The 25,920-nt window shown below is 41.9% G+C and overlaps 2 protein-coding genes across 7 annotated transcripts in view; one reads left to right on the forward strand and one right to left on the reverse strand.

Moving 5' to 3' along the window:
- The window catches only part of PFN4 (profilin family member 4), a 55,384-nt gene extending 32,784 nt beyond the window's left edge, over positions 1-22,600 (reverse strand). The window contains exon 1 of one of the 2 annotated variants that reach the window (XM_016427181.2): positions 22,470-22,600. The gene's annotated coding sequence lies outside the window, so the exon portion shown is untranslated. Of the gene's footprint in view, positions 1-22,141; positions 22,295-22,469 lie in introns of those variants that run through there. The other variant, XM_016427182.2, reaches the window with a different exon arrangement.
- LOC103101241 (protein FAM228B) overlaps positions 22,591-25,920 on the forward strand; it is a 39,078-nt gene continuing 35,748 nt past the window's right edge. For 3 of the 5 annotated variants that reach the window (XM_056824958.1, XM_056824962.1, XM_056824977.1), the window contains exon 1: positions 22,591-23,094. In XM_056824958.1, coding sequence (XP_056680936.1) covers positions 22,690-23,094 — 405 coding nt within the window. In that variant the 5' untranslated portion in view covers positions 22,591-22,689. The remainder of the gene's footprint in view (positions 23,095-25,920) is intronic. The other 2 variants (XM_056824995.1, XM_056825007.1) reach the window with 2 other exon arrangements.

Here is a 25,920-nt window from a genome sequence, read left to right on the forward strand (position 1 = left end):
GGTGGGGGCAGCTGGGTAGCTCAGTGGATTGAGAGCTAGCCTTAGAGACAGGAGGTCCTAGGTTCAAATCTGGCCTCAGACACTTCCCAGCTGTGTGACCCTGGGCAAGTCACTTGACCCCCATTGCCTAGCCCTTACCACTCTTCTGCCTTGGAGCCAATACACAGTATTGACTCCAAGATGGAAGGTAAGGGTTTAAAAAAACTATATAAGAGGGGACACAAGGTCTCCAAGGACAAAGTTCAGTGGTGTCTCCCCAAGGTACAATATTTAGGTTTTATTTTGACTGCTGGGTTCTGTTTAATTTCTCCAAAATATATTGAAAATATCCAAAAGTTAAGTGCTCCTATCACAGGATTTTGTCAACATTGGATCCCTTGCTATGGGGAAATTACTAAGTCCCTTGTAGCACTCACAAAAAAATCAGTCTCCGAACCACTTAAATTGGAAACATAACCCCTAACAGCTCTTTAAAATTTAAAACAAGCTATCCTGTCTGCCCCTGCTCTAGGCATAGCAAATTATGATAAACCATTTATCTTATATGTCCATGAACAAAAAGGGATAGCTTAAGGTGTTCTAACGCAACTTTTGGGAACTGTTCAATGCCCAGTAGCCTATTATTCAGGCCAGCTTGACCCAGTAGCTGCTGGAGCACCACCAAGCCTCAGAGGAGTAGCTCCCACATCTTTACTGGCAACCAAATCTGCCAATCTGGTATTGGGATGCCCTCTGATCATAATGTGTCCACATGAGGTCGAGGCATTGTTATTAAGACATAGGACACAGGCATTTACTGACCAAAAAATTATTAGGTATGAGAACCCTATTAAATAATGAACATACCACTTAATACTGCAGACTTTCTCCCTGATTTACAAGGTTCTGGAGAACCTTTACATGATTGTACATCCTTAGTGTCAACTGTTGATAAACCTCATAATGATCTATTGGACACCCCTTTGGATGATTCAGATTTAATATTATTTACAGATGGTTCTTCATTTGTGAGGGAGGGTTGCACTATACAGGAACTGCAGTCATTATTGAATTTGATACTGTGTGGTCAGCTTCCTTGCCCTCAAATGTAAGCTCACAGGGTATAGAACTCACAGATTGAAACAGGCCTGTATCATTACAAAGGATAAAAGAGTCATAATTTACACAGACTCTTGCTACACCTTTGGCATATGTCACACAGTTGGCATGCTATGGCTTCAGAAGGGATTCTTAACATCAGCTGGAAAATATTGCTAATGGAAACCTTATTACTGAATGTCTTTCTGCCATCCAGCTCCCCAAAGCTATAGCTGTTGTTCACTGCTCTGCATATACAGGTGGCACTGACCTCTTCTCCAAGGGAAATAACCAAGCAGATATCACAGCAAAACTAGCAGCCTTAGAAGGCCCTGAATGAATTATGCCACTAACAATTACTGATGAATTGGATCTGTCTCTTTCTTATAATGACAAGGAAGTGGAAAATGGAAGAAAAAATTTAAAGCAAAAGAGATAAATGGAGTATGAGTATCATCAGATGGCAAACCCTAATTCCCAAGAGCTTTATATAATCCATATTTGTCACACTATTTATAAACCTGGTAATTTTGGCATCCAAGGCATTGTAGGCTCTGTTAAAAGAGTATGGATAGCACCTGGAATAATCACAATTGCCTCCAAAGTATGTACAACTTGTCCTACTTGCTAGGCCTTTAGTCAACATGCCTTTCGAGGAAAAGCCTTTGGTGAACGTCCTCTTGCTTATACACCATTTGAGCACCTACAAATTGATTTTATCTCTATGCTTAAAGCTGATCAGTATAAATTTTGTCTGGTCACATTCGATCAACTGACCAGGTAGCTTAAAGCATTTTCTACTGCTCATGCCACAGAGGCTTTTGTTGCTAGAATCCTTTCGAAAGAAATTATTCCTCATTTTGGCCTGCCAGCACATATTGTTTCAGATAAAGGAACTCATTTTACCAATTCGGTGTTATCTCAAATTTATTCATGTCTGGGAATAACTCCTAAATTTCATACACCACAACATCCCAAGAGTTCCAGCCAAGTTGAACAAATGGATAAAGTACTTAAGACCATGATTAGCAAATTGTGTATGGAGACTCATTTAAAGTGGCCTGAAATTCTACCTCTGGCCCTATTTTATCTCAGAAGCAGATCCAGATGTGATTTACACATCTCACCATTTGAGATGCTATTTGGACATCCACCTATTCAGGCACAATCATTTTCCCCTGCCTATACCTCACCTTTAGGAGGGGATACAACCATTGCTACATATATCAGACAATTGCAAACAAAATTGAAAGAACTCTATGACTCTTGAGCTGCTGTTCAAGCAGGTCCCATTGATTTCTCACTTCATGTTTTAAACCCAGGTGATAGTGTGTACATAAAGAATTTCAAACGTACAGGGTCAACTAAACCTCCTTATGATGGACCATTCCAGATCCTATTAACTACACCAACAGCCATAAAAATTGTAGAGAGGGACTCATGGATTCATTGTAGCCAGGTAAAACGAGTACCTTCTGTTGATGGTGAATAATTGCTTGCACTGATTGTATTTGACTATTGATTGTGATTGGAGTTCTTTATTGCTGGATTTGTACTATTTTGTTGCAGTTTATTTGATTGATCTTTGTATTTGCACAAATTGCCTTGTAGGGCAACACATGTACTACCTCACAGAAGAAAATCTGTATTAGTGACCTATATTGACTTGATGTGCCTTTTGTAACATTTTATGCCTTTACTAATATTTTTGTATTTTCTTGAATGTATTATTGTATTATCTACCTCATTTGCACTCATATTGTTTTATCTGCCTTACTTGTACTCACACTGGGGATCATGGTAAGTTTTTTTTTATTATTTAAACCCTTACCTTCTGTCTTGGAGTCAATACTGTATATTGGCTCCAAGGCAGAAGAGTGGTAAGGGCTAGGCAATGGGGGTCAAGTGACTTGCCCAGGGTCACACAGCTGGGAAGTATCTGAGGCCAGATTTGAACCTAGGACCTCCAGTCTCTAGGACTAGCTCTCAATCCACTGAGATACCCAGCTGCCCCCATGGATCATGGTAAGTTAAAGAAGAAATGAATCTTATTTTCTGAAAACTAGTCCCTATACTATACCTCTGTAATTGTGAAATATACACAATTTTAACATTTTGTTTTCTTCCTACATGTGTCATACAGTATTTGATTTTTTCCTTCTTTTCTCTTTTTATGCCTTTGAAATACATGTCACTAGTATCGAAAAAGTTTTTTAACTATTTTTACTTTTTGCAATAACATAACCCTAAGATGTCTGTTTACCTAACATATAAAAAAATACCCTTGGACTATGGCAACCTGCCACTAGTTATTTAACTATTATGAGACTTGCTCAATGGCTATGTCTAATCCAAGGACAAATGGACCATAAAGAAGCACAGAGCTTGACTTGCAAAGTGCCAAACAAAAAAAGAAAAAAAGGTGAAAGAAACCAAACCAATCCTACAGGGATTAATGACATTCTGCACAAAAAAAGCACAATGACTTGATCATGTATGAGACTCGAAGTTGTGGTTGTTTAACATGTGTTACATGCAGGACTTCCTAGTATCACACTCTATATTAACCATATAACATTGATTGCTCTGGCTCCATTATCCCCCCCAAAAAAACAAAAAGGATTGAACCAGATAATTATATTTCTCATTTGTCTCGAGATCTAGTCTCTTTTTCTATTTTCTCTCATGTGTAAAGGGTGAATCTCAAATAATAAAATACCCAAGTCAACTGCCAAATTTTATGGTGATTTAATTGATATAGTAGAGAAGATTTTAAGAAGAAGGAGGAAAGAAGGGGCTAATACTGGGCAGGAAGATAGGAGATCTACAAAGTAAGGGTTTGAGTGTAAAGGAGGAAAGAATCAGTTTGACCTCCAAAGAGGATTAGCTAAGATGCCCGAACCTGAAATCAGCTCCAGGGCAAACTCACCATCCAACACTCCAAGATATCAGAATGCTTATTAGCATGCTGCCAGTCAGAGTCGTCTCTCCAGGGAAAGAGAGAGAGGCAGAAACTGATATGCCTTATATGGACGTTTTTACATCACTTTTCTGTGTCTTATCTGTACCAATGAGGACTTAGCTTGACTTAGGACAGCCCAGAGGTCTGTCTTTTTTTTTGCACATGTCTGTTGAAGGCCATCTCCTCAGATAATTAAAACTTGAGTTTGGTGCAGACCTTTCAAAATCTTGTTAAACTGAGTAGGGTGGAGAATGTGGGTTTTCCAAGACCTGATTCTGTTATTCCAAGCATCTCCACTGTTATTGATCAGGAAGTAGCTAAATCAGATCTTCTAAAGAATGGTCTTATTAGGGTGGAATAGTTGTAAAATTCACACATAATGTGACAACTAGTCCAGACTGTTAATGACTAATTGTTGTTGTACATTTATGGGACATGGAATACTACAAGAACCTGTTGTGAGTTGTGTTATTTGTTCTTTTTTTCCTTTCTTCCCAGAATTTTTTTCTTTTCAAGTTTTCTTTTTATATTTTTTATCTGACTCAGAAGCTATTTTTTAAATTTTAATTTCTTTGATTCTTTGATGTTTTTTGACACTTGATTCATATGCCTTATGACTTGACCATGTATCCCTGTGTAATTCCTACATGCATCTCTGTATCCTCCTGGGGGGGGGATGTATTATTATTTTCATCAGGGGGGACTATGTTATTGTTGTGAACTTTGACTTGAATTTGAGCCAAATTTAGATCAAGAGACTACCTCTCAGAATCTAGAAGGTACTGTGAAGATGCCTACAGATACCACATGTTGTACCAGAGTGAACTTTGAGACATGGTGAATTTGAACCTTCGTGGGGTTGAAATTCTTTTTTTTTTTTTGGAATGTACACTCTTATGCAAAAGGGGACTGCCGCCTAATTGGCTTTTTGTCAATACACCAATCCTTGGTTTTGTTCCTTTTCCTTTTTATTTTCTGCTTGTCCTCAAATTATTGTAATTTCCCTTTAAAACCTGTAATGTTCAAGTTATAAGTTAGTTATGTTTTCATGATCCATTGGGGAGACTAGTCTCCCAAAGGATCACAGAGGGGGAATTTATTGATTTAGAATCTTGAACCCTAGAGACTACATTTCCCTTTTCCTTTTCCTGTTTGTGAGTCTCCTTAAGTAGATGGGGTGTTGTGGTTTCTGTTTCCACCCACACGCTCTCTGGCTAGTATAAGCAGTAAGAAGTGTGAATCTTGAAATTTCTCAGACTTGTGAATGTTAAAAATTTCCCCATTGGGGAATTCTCCATTGGAACAATTCCCTACTGGGAACATTCCCCATTTGGACAGTGAGAACTCTACTTAGATTAGAAATGGGAAGACCTCTATTCCACCCGAACTTAAGACTGCTTTAGGGGAGAAAACTCCTTGCTAAACAATGAAAGTACTTAAACCCATACTTATAATGAGGCAAAAAGTTCTTTAAGCCATGTCCATTTTTAGAAGTAATACAAAGGGGTGCTAAGTACATATTAAAGGTCAGGCAACTTGTAAACTTGCCAGGAGCAAAGAGGTGAAAACGTATTCAGAAGTTTTTTTCTGGTTCAAACTTACTAAAAGGATTAGTCGACTCAGCTGTGTTTTTTTTGGTTCAAACTTACTAAAGGGATTAGTCGACTCAGCTGTGAATTCAGAATGGGCTGTCCTTTGGAAAACGTCTACTGTGATTGGTAGATGTAAGAACTTAGGGGAGGTGACATAGGAGAAAACCCCCTATATAAGAAAAAGAGTCAGCTGGGAAAGGCTGCCTTGAAGGGTCTCTCTCGAGACTCTCTCGGGGACATTCGGACACACATTCTGAAACATTCAGATTGAGGATTGAGCTGATGAAGGCAGCTGAGATGGAGCTGGCCTGGTGTCACTAGATTCCTTGCTTGGACAGATCTTGTGAGTGATTAAAGACTGACTGATCTTTTCTCCTAGGGGTTAGGCCTGGGTTGGCCCAGGACTGGCCAGCGCTGGCTTATCCTTTTCTCATTATTTCCTCTTTCTCTCTTTATTTAATTCCTCATTGTATTATTAAAAATCTCTATAAAACCCAGTTGACTTGGGTATATTCATAATTGGGAATATTTCCCTGGCGACCACCTTAAATATATTTTATTTAAAACAAGACATTGTGGTGAAAACATATTTTCTGCGGTCACAATTTACTCACCCACTCTTATATCTATCACAATTTATATCTTCCACTATTTAACTCACTACAGTTTACAACCTCAACCATTTTAACTCTTACAGTTTATGGCATCCACACTATTTTAAATATAACAGGAGGGAGCATTTCCAGTGCTTGCTGGAGTTTTTTTTTTAATTCCTCTTTGCTCTAAGTCTATTTTAATCAATAGTATTAAAATAATACTTGGAGTATTTCTTTACAGTCTCCTTATGTAGATTGGGGTTTTGAATTTCCGTTTCCGCCCACGTGGTCTCTCTGGCTGGTATCAGCATGGAGGAGGGAGCAGGTTTTTGCCTTTATCTGTTTTTTTATTTCTCTGCTCTCTCTAAGTGGATTTTAAATAAATAATATTAAAATAATACTTGGAGTATTGAATATTAATTTAAATCTTTACAGTAGGTCTATTGAAATTAGTTCCTTGTGTACCTCAATATCCCTTAAATTATTAAAGATGCAATAGAGGGTATCAGACCAATCATTGAATCCCTAATCCAACAAGGGATCATATACGTGGCTTTTCAGAATATAATACACCTTATACTTCCAATCAAAAAGCCAAAGTGTAAAAAATAGACTTGAATACAGGACTACAATCCCCACGAGCCTTTGCTCCACTTCCCCAGAATGCCTTGTAATCTCACCTGGGCCGAGATCGAGAAGGTATTTAAGCTGATTCAAAGGCTTTTGAGGCTCTCTTGGCTCTTTTTGGACTTCCGTTTTGGAGCAGGCGGTCTCTTGCGTGATGTGAGGTTATTTTGTCTAGGCCTCTGGCCTAGGCACATGTTTCTTACTTGTATATTCTTTAATCTTTAACCTTTAATAAACCTCTAAAAAATATAATACTCCTTGCAGAGAGAAACTAATTTCTACCTGCCTCAGATGCCTCAGTCTCCCCGTCTCCCCTAAATTTTAATCTTTACAAAAGCTAGATCAAAATGGCAAAGTAGTATACAGATTCATACAGGATTTAAGAGCTGTAAATGATGATGTGGTTAAAAACATATCCTATTGTACAAGCTATAATTTCTTCCATTCTAAGCCAGGCAAGATATTTCACTGTGATAGATTTATGCTCAGCGTTTTTCTCAATACTGATTCACATGGATTCTCAAAAGCGCTTTGCTTTTACATGGGAAAAAACTGAGGGGACTTGGACTCATCTTCCCCAGAGGTATACCGATTCACTGAGTCAATTCTCACAAATTTTAAATAAAGATCTAAAAACCATAACATTCAAGGAAAGTAAAATAGTGTAATTTGTTGATATCCTCCTTGCATCCCCAAGTGCTAAAGTGTGTCTCGGAGTTAGCAAGACTCTTTTGATAGAATTATATAAACATGGGGGGGGGGGGCAGCTGGGTAGCTCAGTGGATTGAGAGCTAGCCCTGGAGACAGGAGGTCCTAGGTTCAAATCTGGCCTCAGACACTTCCCAGCTGTGTGACCCTGGGCAAGTCACTTGACCCCCATGCCTAGCCCTTACTTACCACTCTTCTGCCTTGGAGCCAATACTGTGTATTGGCTCCAAGATGGAAGGTAAGAGTTAAAAAAAAGAATTATATAAACATAGGCATAAAATCTCCAAGGTAAAATTAGAGTTGGTTTTGCTTTGCGTGCAGTATCTTAGATTTGTTTTATCAGAGAGTTCCAGAAGTATCACACAGAAAAGAATAGCAGATATCCAGAAACTGAGTGCTCCTAAGACCAAAAAGCAACTCAGAGCTGTTCTTGGAACAACTGGTTTCTCTAGGCAATGGATACCTGGGTATAGTGAATTAACAAAGTATTTAACAGACTTAACCAGGAATACAGAACCAGAACCTCTGAAACCCAAACCTGAAAATCTGCAAGCCTTAAGTAAGCTTAAAGAAGCCATTTCATCTGCATCAGCTTTGGGTATCCTGGACTCTACAAAACCATTTCAATTATTTGTAAATGAAACAAAAGTATTGCTTCTGGTGTACTGACATAGACTTTAAGACAAAGTTATCATCCAATTGGATATTATAGTTCTCAGCTTGATCCAATAACTGTTGGTACAGTTCCTTGTCTAAGTGGTGAAACAACTGTAGCTGTCTTAGTACAGAAGTCAGCTGATTTAGTTTTGGGATGTCCATTGACTGTATATTGTTCACATCAAATAGAAGCACTAATGATGTAATTTCATACTCAAGCATATTCAAACCAACGAATATCTAAGTATAAAATTATACTCCTAGGTCCTGAAAACGTCCAGTTGAGGGGGGATGGTGTATTAAATCTAGCTACACTTCTTCCTGATTTGCCAAAGAACGGTGAACCATTACATGAGTGTTTAAAAGTATTAGATCTAGTGGATGTGCCTAGGATGGATGTAAAAGACACTCCAATCAAAAATACATAGTTGGTTTTATTCACTGATGGTTCTTCATATTTGTGTAATGGAATTAGATGTACCAGTGCTGCAGTTGTCACAGAATATGAGACACTGTGGTATGTATCATTAACTAGTAATCTTAGTGCTCAAGATGCGGAGTTGGTGTCTTTAAAGCAAGTATGTCTTCTGAATGACGGTAAAAGTGCAAATATTTATACAGACTCTTGATATGCTTTTTCAATTTGTCATACTAAAGAAAAGACCTGGAAACAATGAGGTTTTATTACTGCATCAGGAAAAACCAATTGCTTGTGTAGAAATAATAACTGAGTTGTTGGATGCTATCCAGAAACCTAAACAGCTAGCTGTAATCCATTGTAGAAGTCATACTTATGGCAGAGATTCAGTCGCTAAGGGAAATCATAGAGCTGATATAACTGCAAAATTTGCTGCCAGGAATGCTCCAGTGTATATAATGAATTTGTCAACTATTGAATCTGATAATCTAGAAAAAGATTATGTAGACTCAGAAATTCAAAAATTGAAGGAGAAATTTGGAGCATGGAATATGGCTTGCTGACACTGGAAAATCACTGTTACCAAAAGATTTATATATCTATTTCTGTCAAGCTATCCACACAAAAGGTCATTTTGGTACTCAAGCTGTAATTGACTCTGTAAAGAGGCAATGGGTAGCTCCTGGAATAAGTACTGTAGCTAATAAGATTTGAACAAGCTGTTCTTTTTGCCAAAAATTAAATTAAGGGGCATTCAGACAAAAAAGGTTTAGGGTGGTAGACCTTTAGCATATTATCCATTTGAGAGTCTGCAAATTGATTACATCAGCATGCCAAAAGCTGAAAGATACAAGTTTTGCCTGGTAATAGCAGACAGATTAACCAAAAGGCCTGAAGCTTTTCCATCAAATACAAATACAGCTACCTTTGTGGTAAAAGTGTTGATTAAGGAAATTATTCCTACATTTGGAGTACAACTTACCATAGACTCTGATAAGGGATCTCATTTCACCCAACATATCCTGAAAAGAGTCTATGAGAATCTAGGAATAACACCCAAATATCATGTTCCTTATCACCCACAAAGTTCAGGTCAAGTGGAGTGTGTAAATAGGGAACTCAAGAATATGGTGGGGAAGATCTGTGCTGAAATTCATCTCAAATAGCCAGATATTCTTCCCATAGCTTTGTTTTACCTACATATGAGACCAAGAGGAGATTTGCATGTACCATCTTATGAAATGCTCTTTGGACATGATCCACTAGAGGCAAAGACTTGTAAGACAGTCTATACATCTTTCTTAGGAGGACATTGTCAACTTGCTTCTTAAGTGCTTTACAACAATGACTCAAAGAATTACATTATATGGCAGTATTGATCCAAGCTATTTCACTGGATCATTCTCTCCATAATTTCAAACCAGGAGATAAGATATATGTTAAAAATTTTGCTAAAAGAGAGGCAGAGTCAAGATGGCAGCATAGAAGGAGCAAAAGTTCAGACCTCTGAATACCTTTCCTTACCAATCATAATCTGAATGCTCCTAGGGGACTGAAAATCAATCCTAACAATGAGACAGAGCCAAGGAATCCTCCTGCTGGACTCAATTCAAAAGGTATGCCCCCCGCAAAAGCCGGAATCCAAGAACACTTAGGTTTAAGGTAAAGGCAGAAGGAAGGTCCCAGGACCCCTCCCCCTGCCCACCTAGAGCACTGAGCCTCCAGCAGCAGCGGGAACCTCTGGGCGGGCAATGGTGCTGGTCTGGAGGGTGTACCTTGTGGGCAGGGCTATGTCAAACTCAGAGTGTCGAACACAGATGGCAGGGAAGGAGCTGGAGAGGGAGCATAGAGCTGGCAGTCTGGCCAGAGCTATGGAGATCCTCCACATTTGCTCCACCCTTCCAGGAGGTTTTGGCCTCAGAGCACATCCAGCCTAACCCAGCTGAATTTAATACCAACAAAAGTCTTCAGAACTCAGGGAAGCCCAGGCTCCCCACCCCTTCCTCATTGACTGCTGGACTTTAATACAATCAAAAGCCTCCAGAAGAACAGGGAAGCTCAAAACTCAACAACCCTCCCCACAGACTGCACCAAGGGATCTTCTGTCAAAGCTCCAAGAGGGAAGACTGACAGAAGCCCCCATAACAAAAAAAAAATGAGAGAAGCAAGAGCACAGACAAATACGGGGAACAAAGAAGGGGTGAATATGAGCAAACAATAGAAAAAGAAGAAAGACATTACAATAGACAGCTTCTATACAGCAAATGGAACAGAGGGGAGGATCAGCAAATGATGAATCAGAAATCCCAGCATATTGGATACAGGCTTTGGAAGAACTCAAAATGCAATTCAAAACACAATTAATAGGGGCTGAAGGCAATTGGGAAAAGAACTTAAAAACTAAGATAAGTCACCTGAAAACAGAGGCACTTGAAGTAAAATGAGAAAATAGTGTATTGAAAGCCAAAATCAACCAGCTGGAAAAGGGGGCAAAGGAAATGAAATATGAGGCAAAGAAGATGAAAGATGAGGCAAAGGAGATGAAAGACGAGGTAAAGAGGATGAAAGATGACCTCTAAAGAAAATCAGACCAGAAGGAGAAAGATGACCAAAAAGCCAGGGATGCAATCTAGTCTTTAAGAACCAGAATACAACAACTAGAATTAAGTGACCTCACAAGGCAGCAGGACACTATTAAACAAAACCAAAAGAATGAAAAAACTGAAAAAAATATGAAGCATCTCATTCACAAAACAGAGGATTTAGAAAATTGTTTGAGTAGACAAAGTACTAGTCAGTCTAATTTAAAAAAGGAAAGAAAAAAACCAAATTGATAGTATCCAAAATGAAAAGGGAGACCTCACCTCTTAATGAAGAAAAATTAAGGCAATCATTAAAAACTACTATGCCCAATTATATGGCAACAAATATGGCAATCTAGGTGATATGGATGAATACTTGCAAAAATATAAAAGGCCTGGACTAACAGAGGAAGAAATAAATTACCTAAACAACCCCATATCAGAAAAAGAAATTGAACAAGCCATCAAAGAAAGCCCTAAGAAAACTACCCAGGTCCAGATGGATTCACAAATTAATTCTATCAAATATTCAAAGAACATCTAATCCTAATATTATACAAACTATTTGACAGAATAAGCAAAGAAGGAGTTCTACCAAATTCATTTTATGACACAAACATGGTAATGATCCCAAAGCCAGGCAGGTCAAAAACAGAGAAAGAAAACTATAGACCAATCTCCCTAATGAATATAGATGCAAAAATCTTAAATAGAAAAGTAGCAAAAAGACTCCAGCAAGTCATCACAAGGGTTATTCATTATGATCTGGTAGGATTCATACCAAGAAGGCAAGTATGGTTCAATATTAGGAAAACTATCTGCATAATTGACCATATCAACAAGCAAACTGACAAAAATCACATGATTGTCTCAGTAGATGCAGAAAAAGCCTTTGATAAAATATAAAGCCCATTTCTATTGAAAACACTAGTATAGGAATAGAAGGGCCTTTCCTAAAAATAATAAACAGTATATATCTGAAACCATCAGTAAACATCATCTGCAATGGGGATAAACTAGAAGCCTTCCCAATAAGATCAGGAGTGAAATAAGGATGCCCATTATCACCCTTATTATTTAACATTGTACTAGAAACACTTAGCAGTAGCAATTAGAGAAGGAAAAGAAATTGAAGGTATTAAAATTGGCAATGAGGAGACCAAGACCTCAAAGACCACTCTTTGAGGATGATATGATGGTCTACTTAAAAAAATCCTAGTCAAAATAATCAACAACTTTAGCAAAGTTGCAGGATACAAAATAAACCCACATAAGTCATCAGCATTTCTATATATCTCCAAACCATTTCAGCAGCAAGAATTAGAAAGAGAAATTCCATTTAAAATCACCCTAAACAATATAAAATACTTGGGAATCTATCTGCCAAGACAAACATAGGAACTATATGAACACAACTACAAAACACTCTCCACACAAAACTAGATCTAAACAATTGAAAAGACATTGACTGCTCATGGGTGGGATGAGCAAACATAATAAAAATGACAATCCTACCCAAATTAATTTACTTATTTAGTGCCATACCCATTGAACTACCAAAAACTTCTTTACGGAATTAGAAAAAAAACATAAAGTTCATTTGGAAGAACAAAAGATCAAGGATATCCAGGGAAATCATGGGGGGAAACATGCAAAGGAAGGAGGACTTGCAGTCCCAGACCTCAAACTATACTATAAAGCAGCGGTCATCAAAACAATTTGGTACTGTCTAAGAGAGAGAAAGGAGGATCAGTGGAATAGACTTGTGATAAATGACCTCAGCAAGACAGTCTATGATAAGTCAAAGATCCCAGCTTTGGGGACCAAAACCCACTATTTGATGAAAAGTGCTGGGAAGATTGGAAGACAGTGTGGGAGATATTAGGTTTGGATCAACATCTCACACCCTGCACCAAGATAAACTCAGAATGGGTGAATGACCTGAATATAAAGAAGGAAACTATAAGCAAATTAGGCAAACACAGAATAGTATATTTGTCAGATCTTTGGGAAAGGAAAGACTTTAAAACCAAGCAAGAGCTAGAAAAAAATCACAAAATATAAAATCAATAATTTTGATTACATCAAATTAAAAGGTTTTTGTACAAACAAAACGAATGCAACCAAAATCTGAAGAGAAGCAACAAACTGGGAAACAATCTTCATAACAAAAACCTCTGACAAAGGTCTAATTACTCAAATTTATAAAGAGATAAACCAGTTGTACAAAAAATCAAGCCATTCCCCAATTGATAAATGGGCAAGGGACATGAATAGGAAATTTTCAGTTAAAGAAATAAAAAATATTAATAAGCACATGAAAAAGTGTTCTAAATCTCTTATAATCAGAGAAATGCAAATCAAAACAACTCTGAGGTATCACCTCACACCTAGCAGATTGGCTAATATGACAGCAAAGGAAAGTAATGAATACTGGAGGGGATGTGGCAAAGTTGGGACATTAATGTATTGCTGGTGGAATTGTGAATTGATCCAGCCATTCTGGAGGGCAATTTGGAACTATGCCCAAAGGGTGATAAAGGACTGTCTGCCCTTTGATCCAGCCATAGCACTGCTGGGTTTGTACCCCAAAGAGATAATAAAGAAAAAGACATGTACAAAAATATTCATAGCTGCGCTCTTTGTGGTAGCAAAAAATTGGAAAATGAGGGGATGCCCTTCAATTGGGGAATGGCTGAACAAATGGTGGTATATGTTGGAGATGGAATACTATTGTGCTCAAAGGAATAATAAAGTGGAGGAATTCCATGGAGACTGGAACAACCTCCAGGAAGTGATGCAGAGCGAGAGGAGCAGAACCAGGAGAACATTGTACACAGAGACTAATACACTGTGGTACAATTGAATGTAATGGACTTCTCCATTAGTGGCAATGCAATGACCCTGAACAACTCAGAGGAACCTATAAGAAAAAAACACTATCCACATCCAGAGGAAACACTGTGGGAGTAAAAACACCAAAGAAAAACAACTGCTTGAATACATGGGTCGAAGGGATATGGTTGGGGATGTAGACTCTAAATGAACATCCTAGTTAAACAACATGGAAATAGGTTCTGATCAAGGACACAAGTAAAACTCAATGAAATTGCATGTTGGCTGCGGGAAGAGTAGGTGGAAAGCGAGGGAGGGAAATAATGTGATTATTGAAACCAAGAAATAATGTTCTAAATTGACTAAATAAACTCATTCAAATGGGAAAAAAAGAAAGTATACAATAAAAAAATTTTTTGCTAAAACATCAGCAATACAAGAAAGTTGGGGGTAGATTCTCACACCATTGTGTTAGTTTCTCCATCTTCAGTAAAATTTTTGGGTAGAGATTCATGGTATCATTGTTCACATATAAAATAAGCATATGGTATAAATAATGAAAATGTGCAAATTATTGAACAAGAAGAAACTGAAGAAGAATAAATAGTATTAAGTGAGAATCATCATCAGTCAAATTGAGTCTGCAGTCAGAAAGATCAGTAAGGAGAGGACCATTCCAGTGGAAGAGGACATTTGGAAGTGGACAATACAGACCAAAAGGAGAATACAGGAAATTAATGGACATTATTAAAATACTAAAAACTTATAAATTTAAGGACTTTGAGAAATTTGCAATGAAAAGGATCACAGGATTAATGGAATAATGAATTAAGAAAATTGGGATAATATATTATAACACAAAACAACATAACACATATTCACAAACACAAAATATATTTACTACCATGGAGTTGGAGAAGAAAAATTCTTCAAGCAAAATGAAATGAGAAGAGAAAAAAATCTGAAGTAGTGGTAAGTATATTACATGCAACAGTAATATAATATTAACATAACAGGAACACTAATATAACACTAGCAAAACAACATAACAAAACATAAATACAAATACATAAACATGGTTAGGTTACGTTGATTTGCTATGTGAATGAGTGAAACAATGTATAGTTAGGGTACTAACTATGTTATAAGTAGTTATAAATTAGTTACTAACAAAAATTAGGTAGATACTTAGTTTAGTATAGAAATATAAGTAGACAGGAGAATTTTATTAAGATAGGGCTTTAGTTAGATGAAGATTAAAATTTAAGATAAATAAGATAATATAAGGTACTGCCTTGCATTACAACATACATAACAACATACATTACATAACAGAAATAACATAACATCATATATCACACAAAATTGTAAATACATATGTAAATATATGTAAATGGTGTTTTTAAAAGTTGAAATTGTAAAACTGCATTGCAGTGTGTATATATGCGTATATGTAATGTATGTGTCATGTGTGTAAACATGAAGTGTATAAGTATTGCATACATATATTATATGTATGTAGTATATTTAAATATACATGTACATTTTATGTAAATAGATCACTTATGTATAATTTTAGCTATTGTTACCTGTAGTTTGCATAAGTGAGTTTAATGTTTTGGTTTAAATTCTTTGTAAAACTTATGCAATGTGGTGTTTATTGTAATTTTCTAAAAATTTTCTCTAAGTTTGATGTTAATGTATTACAATAGTAGTAGAATGTTTTGTATTAGTAGGTAAGAGTAGTATTCATGAGTTTAATGTTTGCATGGAAGTTGTATTTATCTTTTGCTTTTGATGTTATTTGCTTGTTGTACTTTTGCATATGTTTGAAATTTGTACTTATTCATTATTTAATCCCCTTTTTCCTTTCCTTGATAACATACCTAGAATAGGATAGTATTAGATAAGTTAAGATAGTTGAGAATAGGTTATTTGTTATTTTGGGTAGATATTTTATTTTAGGTAATATGTAAGTAAGCTAGTTAGTGCACAAATGCCAAAATAGTGTTTTCAACATGATTTAGGCTTTGTGCAAAGGGAGGACAATAGAGAGAGAAATGACAGGGTGCAAGAGAATGATTGACAGGGTGTGAGACCCAGAATCTTTCTGAGCTTGGTTGATTCAGAACTCCTAGGAACAGTTCCCCAATTGTCACTTTGAACCTGGGAGGTTAATAAGAAAGGTGTGTGGATGAGGCATCCTGGAAATCCATCCATCAAACAACTGGTCTTGAGGATTTACTAGCTGTTATGAGAGAGAATATCTCTAGTCTTCCTGGTGGACAGTTGGACTGGGGAAAAGATCTCTACCTTGCTGGGACATCTGAGGACAGCAGCTGGACTCCTGTACCTGACTCACCAAGTGCACTTTGTTTGTGAGAAATCTTGTTACCTGTTGGACTTGCCTTTAGGAATTTAAGTAATTAGTTAAGGCAGTAAAATTGTGGGTTTAATTAGAGGGTGCACTCTCCCACTCTCCTTCCCTTCATCCCTCCTCTGTTAAATACATTCAAGAATTTTATATGTACTGCTTTCCCACTGTATTACTTTCCTTCCTCCCTTCCAAATTGTAGACATTTTTTTTAACAAAGGTAATAATTAGGATCTTCTTACATTTGAGATACTTAAGGTACTGAAGACACTTAGGAGCTTGATCATTATTGGGGCAAAGAGTAGAAACATTCCTAGACAGAGAGCAGGGAGGAAGTCAAGTATAATGGGATGATCCCCCCAAAAAAATTAAGGGATAAGAAATAAGAACACACTAGGAAAGAGAAAAGGAGAGAAGGATGAGAATAAATTATCTTACAAAAGGAGTCGAGTTAATACAGTGATGGGGAAGACAGGAAAGGCAGCAGGAAAGTCTTAAACTTTCCTTCCATTAGAACTGGCTCAATGTAGAAATAACAAACACACTCAGTTGTCTACAGAAACCTACAGAGAAGCAAGGGAGGGGGAATAATAGAAGTAGGGGACAGAAAAAAAGAGAAGATGAATTTGGGAAACAGTAGTCAGAAGCAAAACATTTGTGAGCAAGGAAAGGCTGAATAGACAGAAAGGTAAAGATAAACAGGAAAATTAAGATGAAGGAAAACGGGAATCATAACTGTTAATGTGAATGGAATGAACTCATTCATAAAACAAAAAAGAATGGCAGGAGGGATTAATCTCTGCTTTAGCTAAAGTTTAAAAAATCAGGGATAGTAATTATAATCTCAGACAAACCAAAAAAAGAGATAAGGAAGGTTATTATATCTTGGTAAAAGGTAACAAAGAAAATGAAGTAATATCAATACTTAACATATATGCACCAAACAGCATAGCATCCAAATTCCTAAAGAAGTTACCTGACTTATAAGAAAAAATAGATGATAAAACAACTATATTCCTGAGGACCTTGACCTTCCTCTCTCAGAACTAGATAAATCCAAACAAAAAATAAGAAATAAATTAAGGAAGTGAATAGAATGTTAGAGAAGTTAGATTTAATAGCCTGCTGGAGAAAACTGAACAGAACAGAAAGAAATATACCTTTTTCTCCGCAGTATATGGCACCTTCTCAAAAACTGGCTATATAACAGGACATAAAAGCCTCACAATCAGATTTAGAAGAGCAGAAATATTAAATGCTTCCTTTTCAGATTATTATGCAATAAAATTACATTCAATAAAGGGCTGCAGGAAAAAAGGCTAAAAATTAACTGGAAACTAAACAGCCTTATCCTAAAAATGAGTCAAAGAAAAAATCATGGAAACAATTAACTATTTCATTAAAGAGAATGACTAAAGAGAATGACAGCAAGGAGACAACATATCAAAACATTTTTAGATGCAGCCAAAGCAATATGTGAGAGGGACATTTATATCTCTAAATGCTTACATCAATAAAGTAGAGAAACAGCAGATCAATAAATTGGTCATGCAACTAAAAATACCCTAGAAAAGAACAAATTAAAAACTCCAATTAAACACCAAATTAGAAATCCTGAAAATGAAAGGAGCAATTAATAAAACTGAAAGTAAGAAAACCATTAAACTAATAAATAAGACAATAAGCTGGTTTTATGGAGGCGAAAAAACCAATAATAAAACCAATGGCTTTGTCATTGGTTAATGTGATCCAAAAAAGGCAAATTACCAGTATCAAAAATGAAAAGGCTGAATTCACAACCAATGAAAATGATAGCAATTATTAGGAATTATTTTGCCCAACTATAGGCCAATAAATCAGACAACCTAAGCAAAATTTTAAAAAGCATAAATTGCCCAGATTAAAAAAAGAGGTATTACAATACTTAAAACAATCCTGTCTCAGAAAAAGAAATTGACTGAGTCATCAATGAACTCCCTAAGAAAAAATTCCCAGGGTCTGATTATCCAATGGTGAATTCCACTAAGCATTTAGAGACCAATTATTCCAATATTATATAAACTTCTTGGAAAAATAGATGAAGATGGAATTCTACCAAATTCTTTTTATATTATAAATGTGGTGCTGAGACCCAAACCAGGAAGAGCAGAGAAAGAAAACTAGAGACCAATCTTCCCAAATGAACACAGGTGCAAAGATTTTAAAATACTAGCAAAGAGAATACAGCACTCTAACACAGAGTTAATACACTATGAGCAGGTGGGTTTTATACCAGGAATATACTGATGGTTCAACATTAGGAAAACTATCAACACAATTGACTATATCAATAAAATCAGTCAAAATCAAATTATTATCCTAATTGATTCAGAAAAAGCTTTTTGACAAAATATAAAACCCATTCCTATTAAAAGCATTAAAGAACATAGGAATAAATGTGCCTTTCCTTAAAATGATAAATAGCATCTATCTCAATCAGCAAGCATTATGTGTAAAGGAGATACCCTAGAAGTTTTCCCAACAAGATTAAGGGTGAAGCAAGGACACCCATTTTCACCACTACTATTCAATATTGCACTAGAAATGCTTGCTAAAACAGTAAAAGAAGAAGAAATTGAAGGAATTAGAATAGGCAATGAGGAAATAACTGATTGCCCTTTGTAAATGATATGATTGTAGACTAAAAGAATCCTATAGAATCAACCCCTCAAAATCTAATCAAAATAAATAGCAACTTTAGCAAAGTTGCAGGATTTAAAATAACCCATATAAATCATCCACATTTCTATATATTATCAACCAAATCTGACAGCAAGAGATAGATAGAAATCTCATTTAAAATAATTGTAGATAATATAAAATATCTGGGAGTCTACCTGTTAAGACATGTAAAAGGAAATTCTTTGTTCTCTTTGAGTTTTCAGCTGTGAAAGGGAATCCTTTATTCTCATTGCCTACTTTGGAGCTAATACTTTGGTTAACAATAATTTAAATACCGATACTTAGTACCTCACCAGATTGTGAAGACAGGATTAACTCTCCTTTGTCTCTGAAGAATTGAATCAACAAAAGCTTGAACTAGGCAGAGGAGCTCACAAACCACTTAGAGAATTCACACTCTCAGAAACTCAATCAGCCAGGAATCTGAGAACCCTTTTAATGAGTATCACTCCTCCAAAAGGTGAGAACTGGTTCCCCCAGACATTGCCCCTGGGCAGTGGTAAACAATTTGGAAGCTTTGATTGGCCCCTATGAAAAGGGGCAGGGACAAGGAGCCACTATAAAAAAGCCCTGAATTGTTGGGGCTAAAAAAGTTGACTCCAAGAAGAAAGTCAGCTTCAAGAAGAAGGTTGGCTCAAGGAAGAAAATTGGCCTCAGGAATTACCTTCAGCTCAAGTTGCTTTCTTTACCTGCCTCTTGGAGGGAACTTTGGTGAGTGGATAGCTGTCTTTCCCTTCCTGTCTTCTGGAGAGAGTTTAATTCCGGCTGAAGGTCAAGAAGTCCTGGCTCAATATTTAGTTGGATAGGCTAATGTCTTCTCTACCCTCTGCCTTCACTCTTTTCAACTCTTTTGTAAATAAAAGCTATTAAAGATCATTTCAACTTTGAGCAATAATATTTTGAATTGGTGACTACCATATTATTTGTAATTTTCATATAGCTTAGTCAACCATTAAAATTTAATTCTTACAGACAAGCACAGGCACTATATGAAAACAACTACAAAACACTTTCACACAAATAAAATTAGATCTAAGTAATTGGGAAAACACTAATTGATCATGAATAGACTGAACCAATAAAATAAAAATGGCAGTTCTTCTTAATTTATTCCGTGCCATACCAATCAACCTATGCAAAATTAGTTCACATAGCTAGGAAAATAATAAAATTCATCTGGAAGAACAAAAGATCAAGGATACCAAGAGAAATAATGGGGGGAAGGAGGGGATGAAGGTAGCCTAGGTGTACCAGATCTGAAACTAGAGAAACAACTATCAAGACTATCTGGTCCCAATTGAGAAATGGAGTTATGGATCAATGGGATGGATTAGGCACTTGACACATGGTGGCAAATGAGAAGGTAATGTTGAGTCCCACAAACAAAGGTCTTGGCTTTGGGGGGAAGAACTCACTTTTTGGCAAAGACTGCTGGGAAATCCAGGAAACCAGTAGGAAAGAAAGGCCAGGCAGACCAAGGGCTCCAGCCACAGACAGACCAAATAAAGTTCACACTCATAATTGCCTTAGACACAAAGGGGAATTCCATAACCAAATTAGGGGAGCCCAGAACAGTGGACTCAAGAAAAAGGGAAGCGCTTATGACCGAAAGGGACGTAGAGGACATTACAAGATATCAAATAGATTCATTCCCTCGACTGCGTTACATTAAAATCCTTTTGAACAAACAAAAGCAATGCAGCCAGATTAGGAAACGACAATGGAATGTTTTCTAGCCATTCTCTCTGACGAAGGCCTGCTTTCTCCACCAGACAGAGACCTGAGTCAAACGATAACAAGTGTCTGTAAGCATTCTCTAATGGATAAATGGGCAAAGGATCTGCACACGCAATTCTCAGACCAAGAAATTCAGACAGGAGAAAAGCCAATCCAACAGCTCTGAGGTAGCACCTCCCGCCAGGGGGCGGGGGAGATGCTAACAGACCCCCATGGCCAAAGGGTCGTCAGGCTGAGCACTCAGAGGTCCGACCCGGAAAAGCGCTGAAGCCGCGGGGAAGGGCTAAGCGAGCTGTGCTCCCGCTGGGAATGAGGAGCAGGACAGCCAAGGAAGACCCCCAGAGACTTAGAGGGAGGGCGTGGACACCGTAGGAGCGGCCACACCAGGAGCTGGCTGAAGGCAGGTGCAGGTGCGCCAGTGCTCGCCTTTACGAGCTTTTTCTCGTAAACGATAGCTGTCTTCCCTCTCCACAGAATGAACACGGGAATACGTGCTGTACGACCACCTCCATCCTGGGATCCTATTACCCCGAGCGAGCGTGTCTCGGAGACAGGGGAGGGGTGGGAGGGAGGGAGGGAGAGAACATGGATCCCCAAATGTCAGAAAATATCCCCAAAACCGTATCGTGAAAGGATGGGGTAGAGACACATCCTAGATGTGTGACCCTGGGCAAGTCGCTTAACCCCATTTCCTCATCAGTAAAACGAGTCGGAGAAGGAAAGGCCAAGCCCTGCAGAGTCTTGGTCAGACAGGTCGGAAGGGACCGAGCAACCAGCACAGGCAGTCCCTGAATGAGGGCTAGTGCGCATGTCTAAGCCAACCACCTAAGCAGCTGCTTTTTGCCCTTTCCATCTCCTCCCAAACCGCTTTGGCCGGACACAGCAGATCAGCGCCGACCAGGAGCCCCCGTCCACCCCTGTTGTCTGTGGGTGGGGACAGGGAGCCGCCCTTGGCCCCAGCCCGTTCACCCCGCCCAGCAAGGACCGGCTGGTTCTGCCGCACGACGCCGACCAGTGGTGCCATCCAGTCCAAACAAAGGCCGCATCCCAACATGGCTGACCACAGGGTCCGGGCCAGACCAACTGAGCAATGTCGCCTGTCCTAAGAGCACTGACCCACCAGAACCGGCTAGACCGCACTGGCCGGTCTCAACAATGCCAGCCAATGGCCCTGAAGGGCCCCAAAACAATGACCGATGGAACCGAGCACCCGAGTGACACCGACCCATTGCATTCGCTGACCTATCTCCCTTACCTCGCCCCAATGCTGACCAGGGCCTGGTCCGTCCTGTCCACACTGGCTTCTGACAGAGCACTAATCTGCTGATCCGCTGGACAGCTCAAATGCAGCCCTCCCCCAGCTCCGCACAGATGGGCTGGCTCCGGCTCACGTGGGGCGGCCCAGTCTCCCCCTCCCCCGCCTCCTATGGGCCGGCCCGGCCTTCCCCCCCGCCCCCGGCCTCTCCATTGGTTGCCTCAGGTGCCCGTCGTCAATAGCGCAAAGCCCGCCCACGGTCCCCTTGGAGACGGTGAAGGACGCCAGCCACGCCGACAAGGGCGGGACGGCTGTGCGCTCTCTCTACCTCAGACAGGCTCCCCGTAGTTGTCGCAGGCCCGGGTCCGCGGGGACAAGGCGGGCGGGGGTCGCTGCCCGACCTCAGCGCCTCCTTCCCGACGGCGCCTGCGCAAGACCCCGAGTCTCACTCGAGACGGGACTAGGCTGGGCGGGCCGCGGGGGTGGGACCCAAGGACGGGAGCGCCGCCCATTGGCTGGCGAAGGTGACATTCCCAGCTGCCTGGGAAATGACCGACCCTCGTCTCCATGGAGATGAGGGAGGACCAGCATGGAAGGGTTCCAGGACAGTGGCTAGAGAAAGAGACTCTCCCTCGCGACTGGAGGAGAGGCGGTGGGAGGGCTGGCCCGGCCGCGTAGACTCCTATTCGCTGCCGAAGGTGCCGCTCCTCGGAAGCTGTAAGGAGAACTGCCTCCTGTCGCCAGGGGGACCGAAAGGGCGGGGCGACTTCCGGTCTCCCAGGCAACCGGTCCTCGAGTCTCTGCACTTCTCCCGGGCCTCCACCTGCTCGGGTTTTGCCACAGGCAGCTGCTGTAAAGCGCTTCCTGCTGGCAAGGCGGAGCCCAGGCAGGGTTCGAGAGGGGGAGACGCGAGGGAAAAGCCCTTGGCGTTCAGGAGCAGCTGGCAAACCAGGGTGGGTGGTGCGCGCCGCCCCGGCTGGCGCCATTCCTAGTTGTGGCGGGCTTTCGCGCGCCGGGCGCTCCTTGGCTCTCTCATTCATCGTCCACTCACTGGGCTTCCCTTCGAGGCGCTTGTGGGCCGCCAGCCCAGGGGATTCCCCGCTCCCCGGGCGCCCAGGAGTGCTCCCTCGGGTCCGGGCCGGGGAGCGTGCAGAGATAGGAATAAACTTGTGCGGTGCCTCTACGGCGGCCCACGGAAGCCAGTATTCCCGGGCGGGCAGGCGCGGTCACCAATAGCTGCCGATGCCCGCAGAAAGGATGGCGAGATTTGGGTGGGACCCGAGGGAGCGGGGTGATGGCCAGGAAGGGGGAGCACCCACAGGAGATGGGGGGGGCAGGAGACAGCGGGCTAGGAAGGCCTGAAAGGGCGGCCTTTGGGGCTTGTTCCTCTGGTGCTCGGGCCGGCGCCGCGCCCCTCGCGGGCAGAGGCTGCAGGAGGAAGTGACCGGCCTGGGCACCCTGTTGGATGGGAGGGGCTGAGAGCGGATGCCCCGCCCTCGTGTGTGTGGGGCTGCCTCCCCCGGAGGAGGAAGCGGGTGGCTGTTCAGAGCCCTTCATGGGCCGCCCCGGTTGCCCCAAGAGCACTTTCTTTGGAAAGCTCTCGCTGGGCTCCCCAAGAGCTCTGCCCAGGGCTGAAGAGCACCAAGCGCGCTGGCAGCTCGCCACGGAGCTCCAAGCCCCCAGGAGAGGCTGGCGCTGTCCGAGGCGGGCCTTGGAGCCCGGCCTGTCCCTTATGCTCAAGGGGTCGAGATTCCAGGCCGAGGCACCCATGAGGAAGCCATGGCTGGCCGGAGTGTGAAGAGAGGGAAAAGGGGGCCAGGAAGGCCTCCAAAGGCAGGAGCCAACTCTGGCCTTGTCTTCGTGCCTCCAGGCCCTGCTGCAGCCTCCCCACTGAGCCATCTGGCTGCCTCGCCATGGCCTCGCTGGGAGAGAGGGAGCAGCAGAGACCGGAACAGCCAGGGGTCGGGAGAAGTGACTGCAGGGGGCTCCCCTGCGGGGGGGGGGGGGGGGGGGCTGGGAGGGGGGACATTTGTGGGTCTTGGAACTTCCTCTGGTTCTGGCCAGCAACCGCCCAAGGTCACCCAGGAGGCAGATGGCAGCAGGCAGGCAGGCCTGGGGTTCGGGGCTGGTAGAGGTGGCCTGACCCATCCAGGGTAGAAGAGAGAGCTGTAGCAGGGCGGGTAGCTGGGAGCCATGGTGAGGCCAAGATGAGGATTCCTGGAGAGAGATGACTGACCGCAGCTTAGGGCCAGAGAAAGGCCCTTGGGTGCCATGGGGAGATCCAGGCCAGAGAAAGGCCCTTGGGAGATCTAGGCCAGAGAAAGGCCTTGGGAGATCCGGGCCAGAGAAAGGCCCTTGGGTGCCATGAGGAGATCCGGGCCAGAGAAAGGCCCTTGGGAGATCCGGGCCAGAGAAAGGCCTTGGGAGTCCGAGCCAGAGAAAGGTCCTTGGGTGCCGTGAGGAGATCCAGGCCAGAGAAAGGCCCTTGGGAGATCCAGGCCAGAGAAAGGCCCTTCGGAGATCCGGGCCAGAGAAAGGCCCTTCGGAGATCCGGGCCAGAGAAAGGCCCTTGGGTGCCATGAGGAGATCCGGGCCAGAGAAAGGCCCTTGGGTGCCATGAGGAGATCCGGGCCAGAGAAAGGCCCTTGGGAGATCCGGGCCAGAGAAAGGCCTTGGGAGTCCGAGCCAGAGAAAGGCCCTTGGGTGCCGTGAGGAGATCCAGGCCAGAGAAAGGCCCTTGGGAGATCCAGGCCAGAGAAAGGCCCTTGGGAGATCCAGGCCAGAGAAAGGCCCTTGGGAGATCCAGGCCAGAGAAAGGCCCTTGGGAGTCCGGGCCAGAGAAAGGCCCTTGGGAGATCCGGGCCAGAGAAAGGCCCTTGGGAGATCCGGGCCAGAGAAAGGCCCTTGAGAGTCCGAGCCAGAGAAAGGCCCTTGGGAGATCCAGGCCAGAGAAAGGCCCTTGGGAGATCCAGGCCAGAGAAAGGCCTTTGGGAGATCCAGGCCAGAGAAAGGCCCTTGGGAGTCTGGGCCAAAGAAAGGCCCTTGGGAGATCCAGGCCAGAGAAAGGCCTTGGGAGTCCGAGCCAGAGAAAGGCCCTTGGGTGCCGTGAGGAGATCCAGGCCAGAGAAAGGCCCTTGGGAGATCCAGGCCAGAGAAAGGCCCTTGGGAGTCCGAGCCAGAGAAAGGCCCTTGAGAGTCCGAGCCAGAGAAAGGCCCTTGGGAGATCCAGGCCAGAGAAAGGCCCTTGGGAGTCCGGGCCAGAGAAAGGCCCTTGGGAGATCCAGGCCAGAGAAAGGCCCTTGGGAGTCCGGGCCAGAGAAAGGCCCTTGGGAGATCCGGGCCAGAGAAAGGCCCTTGAGAGTCCGAGCCAGAGAAAGGCCCTTGGGAGATCCAGGCCAGAGAAAGGCCCTTGGGAGATCCAGGCCAGAGAAAGGCCTTTGGGAGATCCAGGCCAGAGAAAGGCCCTTGGGAGTCTGGGCCAAAGAAAGGCCCTTGGGAGATCCAGGCCAGAGAAAGGCCCTTGGGTGCAGTGAGGAGATCCGGGGCAGAGAAAGGCCCTTGGGTGCCGTGAGGAGATCCAGGCCAGAGAAAGGCCCTTGGGTGCAGTGAGGAGATCCGGGCCAGAGAAAGGCCCTTGGGTGCCGTGGGGAGATCTAGGCCAGAGAAAGGCCCTTGGGAGTCCGGGCCAGAGAAAGGCCCTTGGGAGTCCGAGCCAGAGAAAGGCCCTTGGGAGTCCGAGCCAGAGAAAGGCCCTTGGGAGATCCGGGCCAGAGAAAGGC

Source organism: Monodelphis domestica, chromosome 1, assembly GCF_027887165.1.
Source record: "Monodelphis domestica isolate mMonDom1 chromosome 1, mMonDom1.pri, whole genome shotgun sequence".
In the NCBI taxonomy this organism is placed as follows: domain Eukaryota; kingdom Metazoa; phylum Chordata; class Mammalia; order Didelphimorphia; family Didelphidae; genus Monodelphis; species Monodelphis domestica.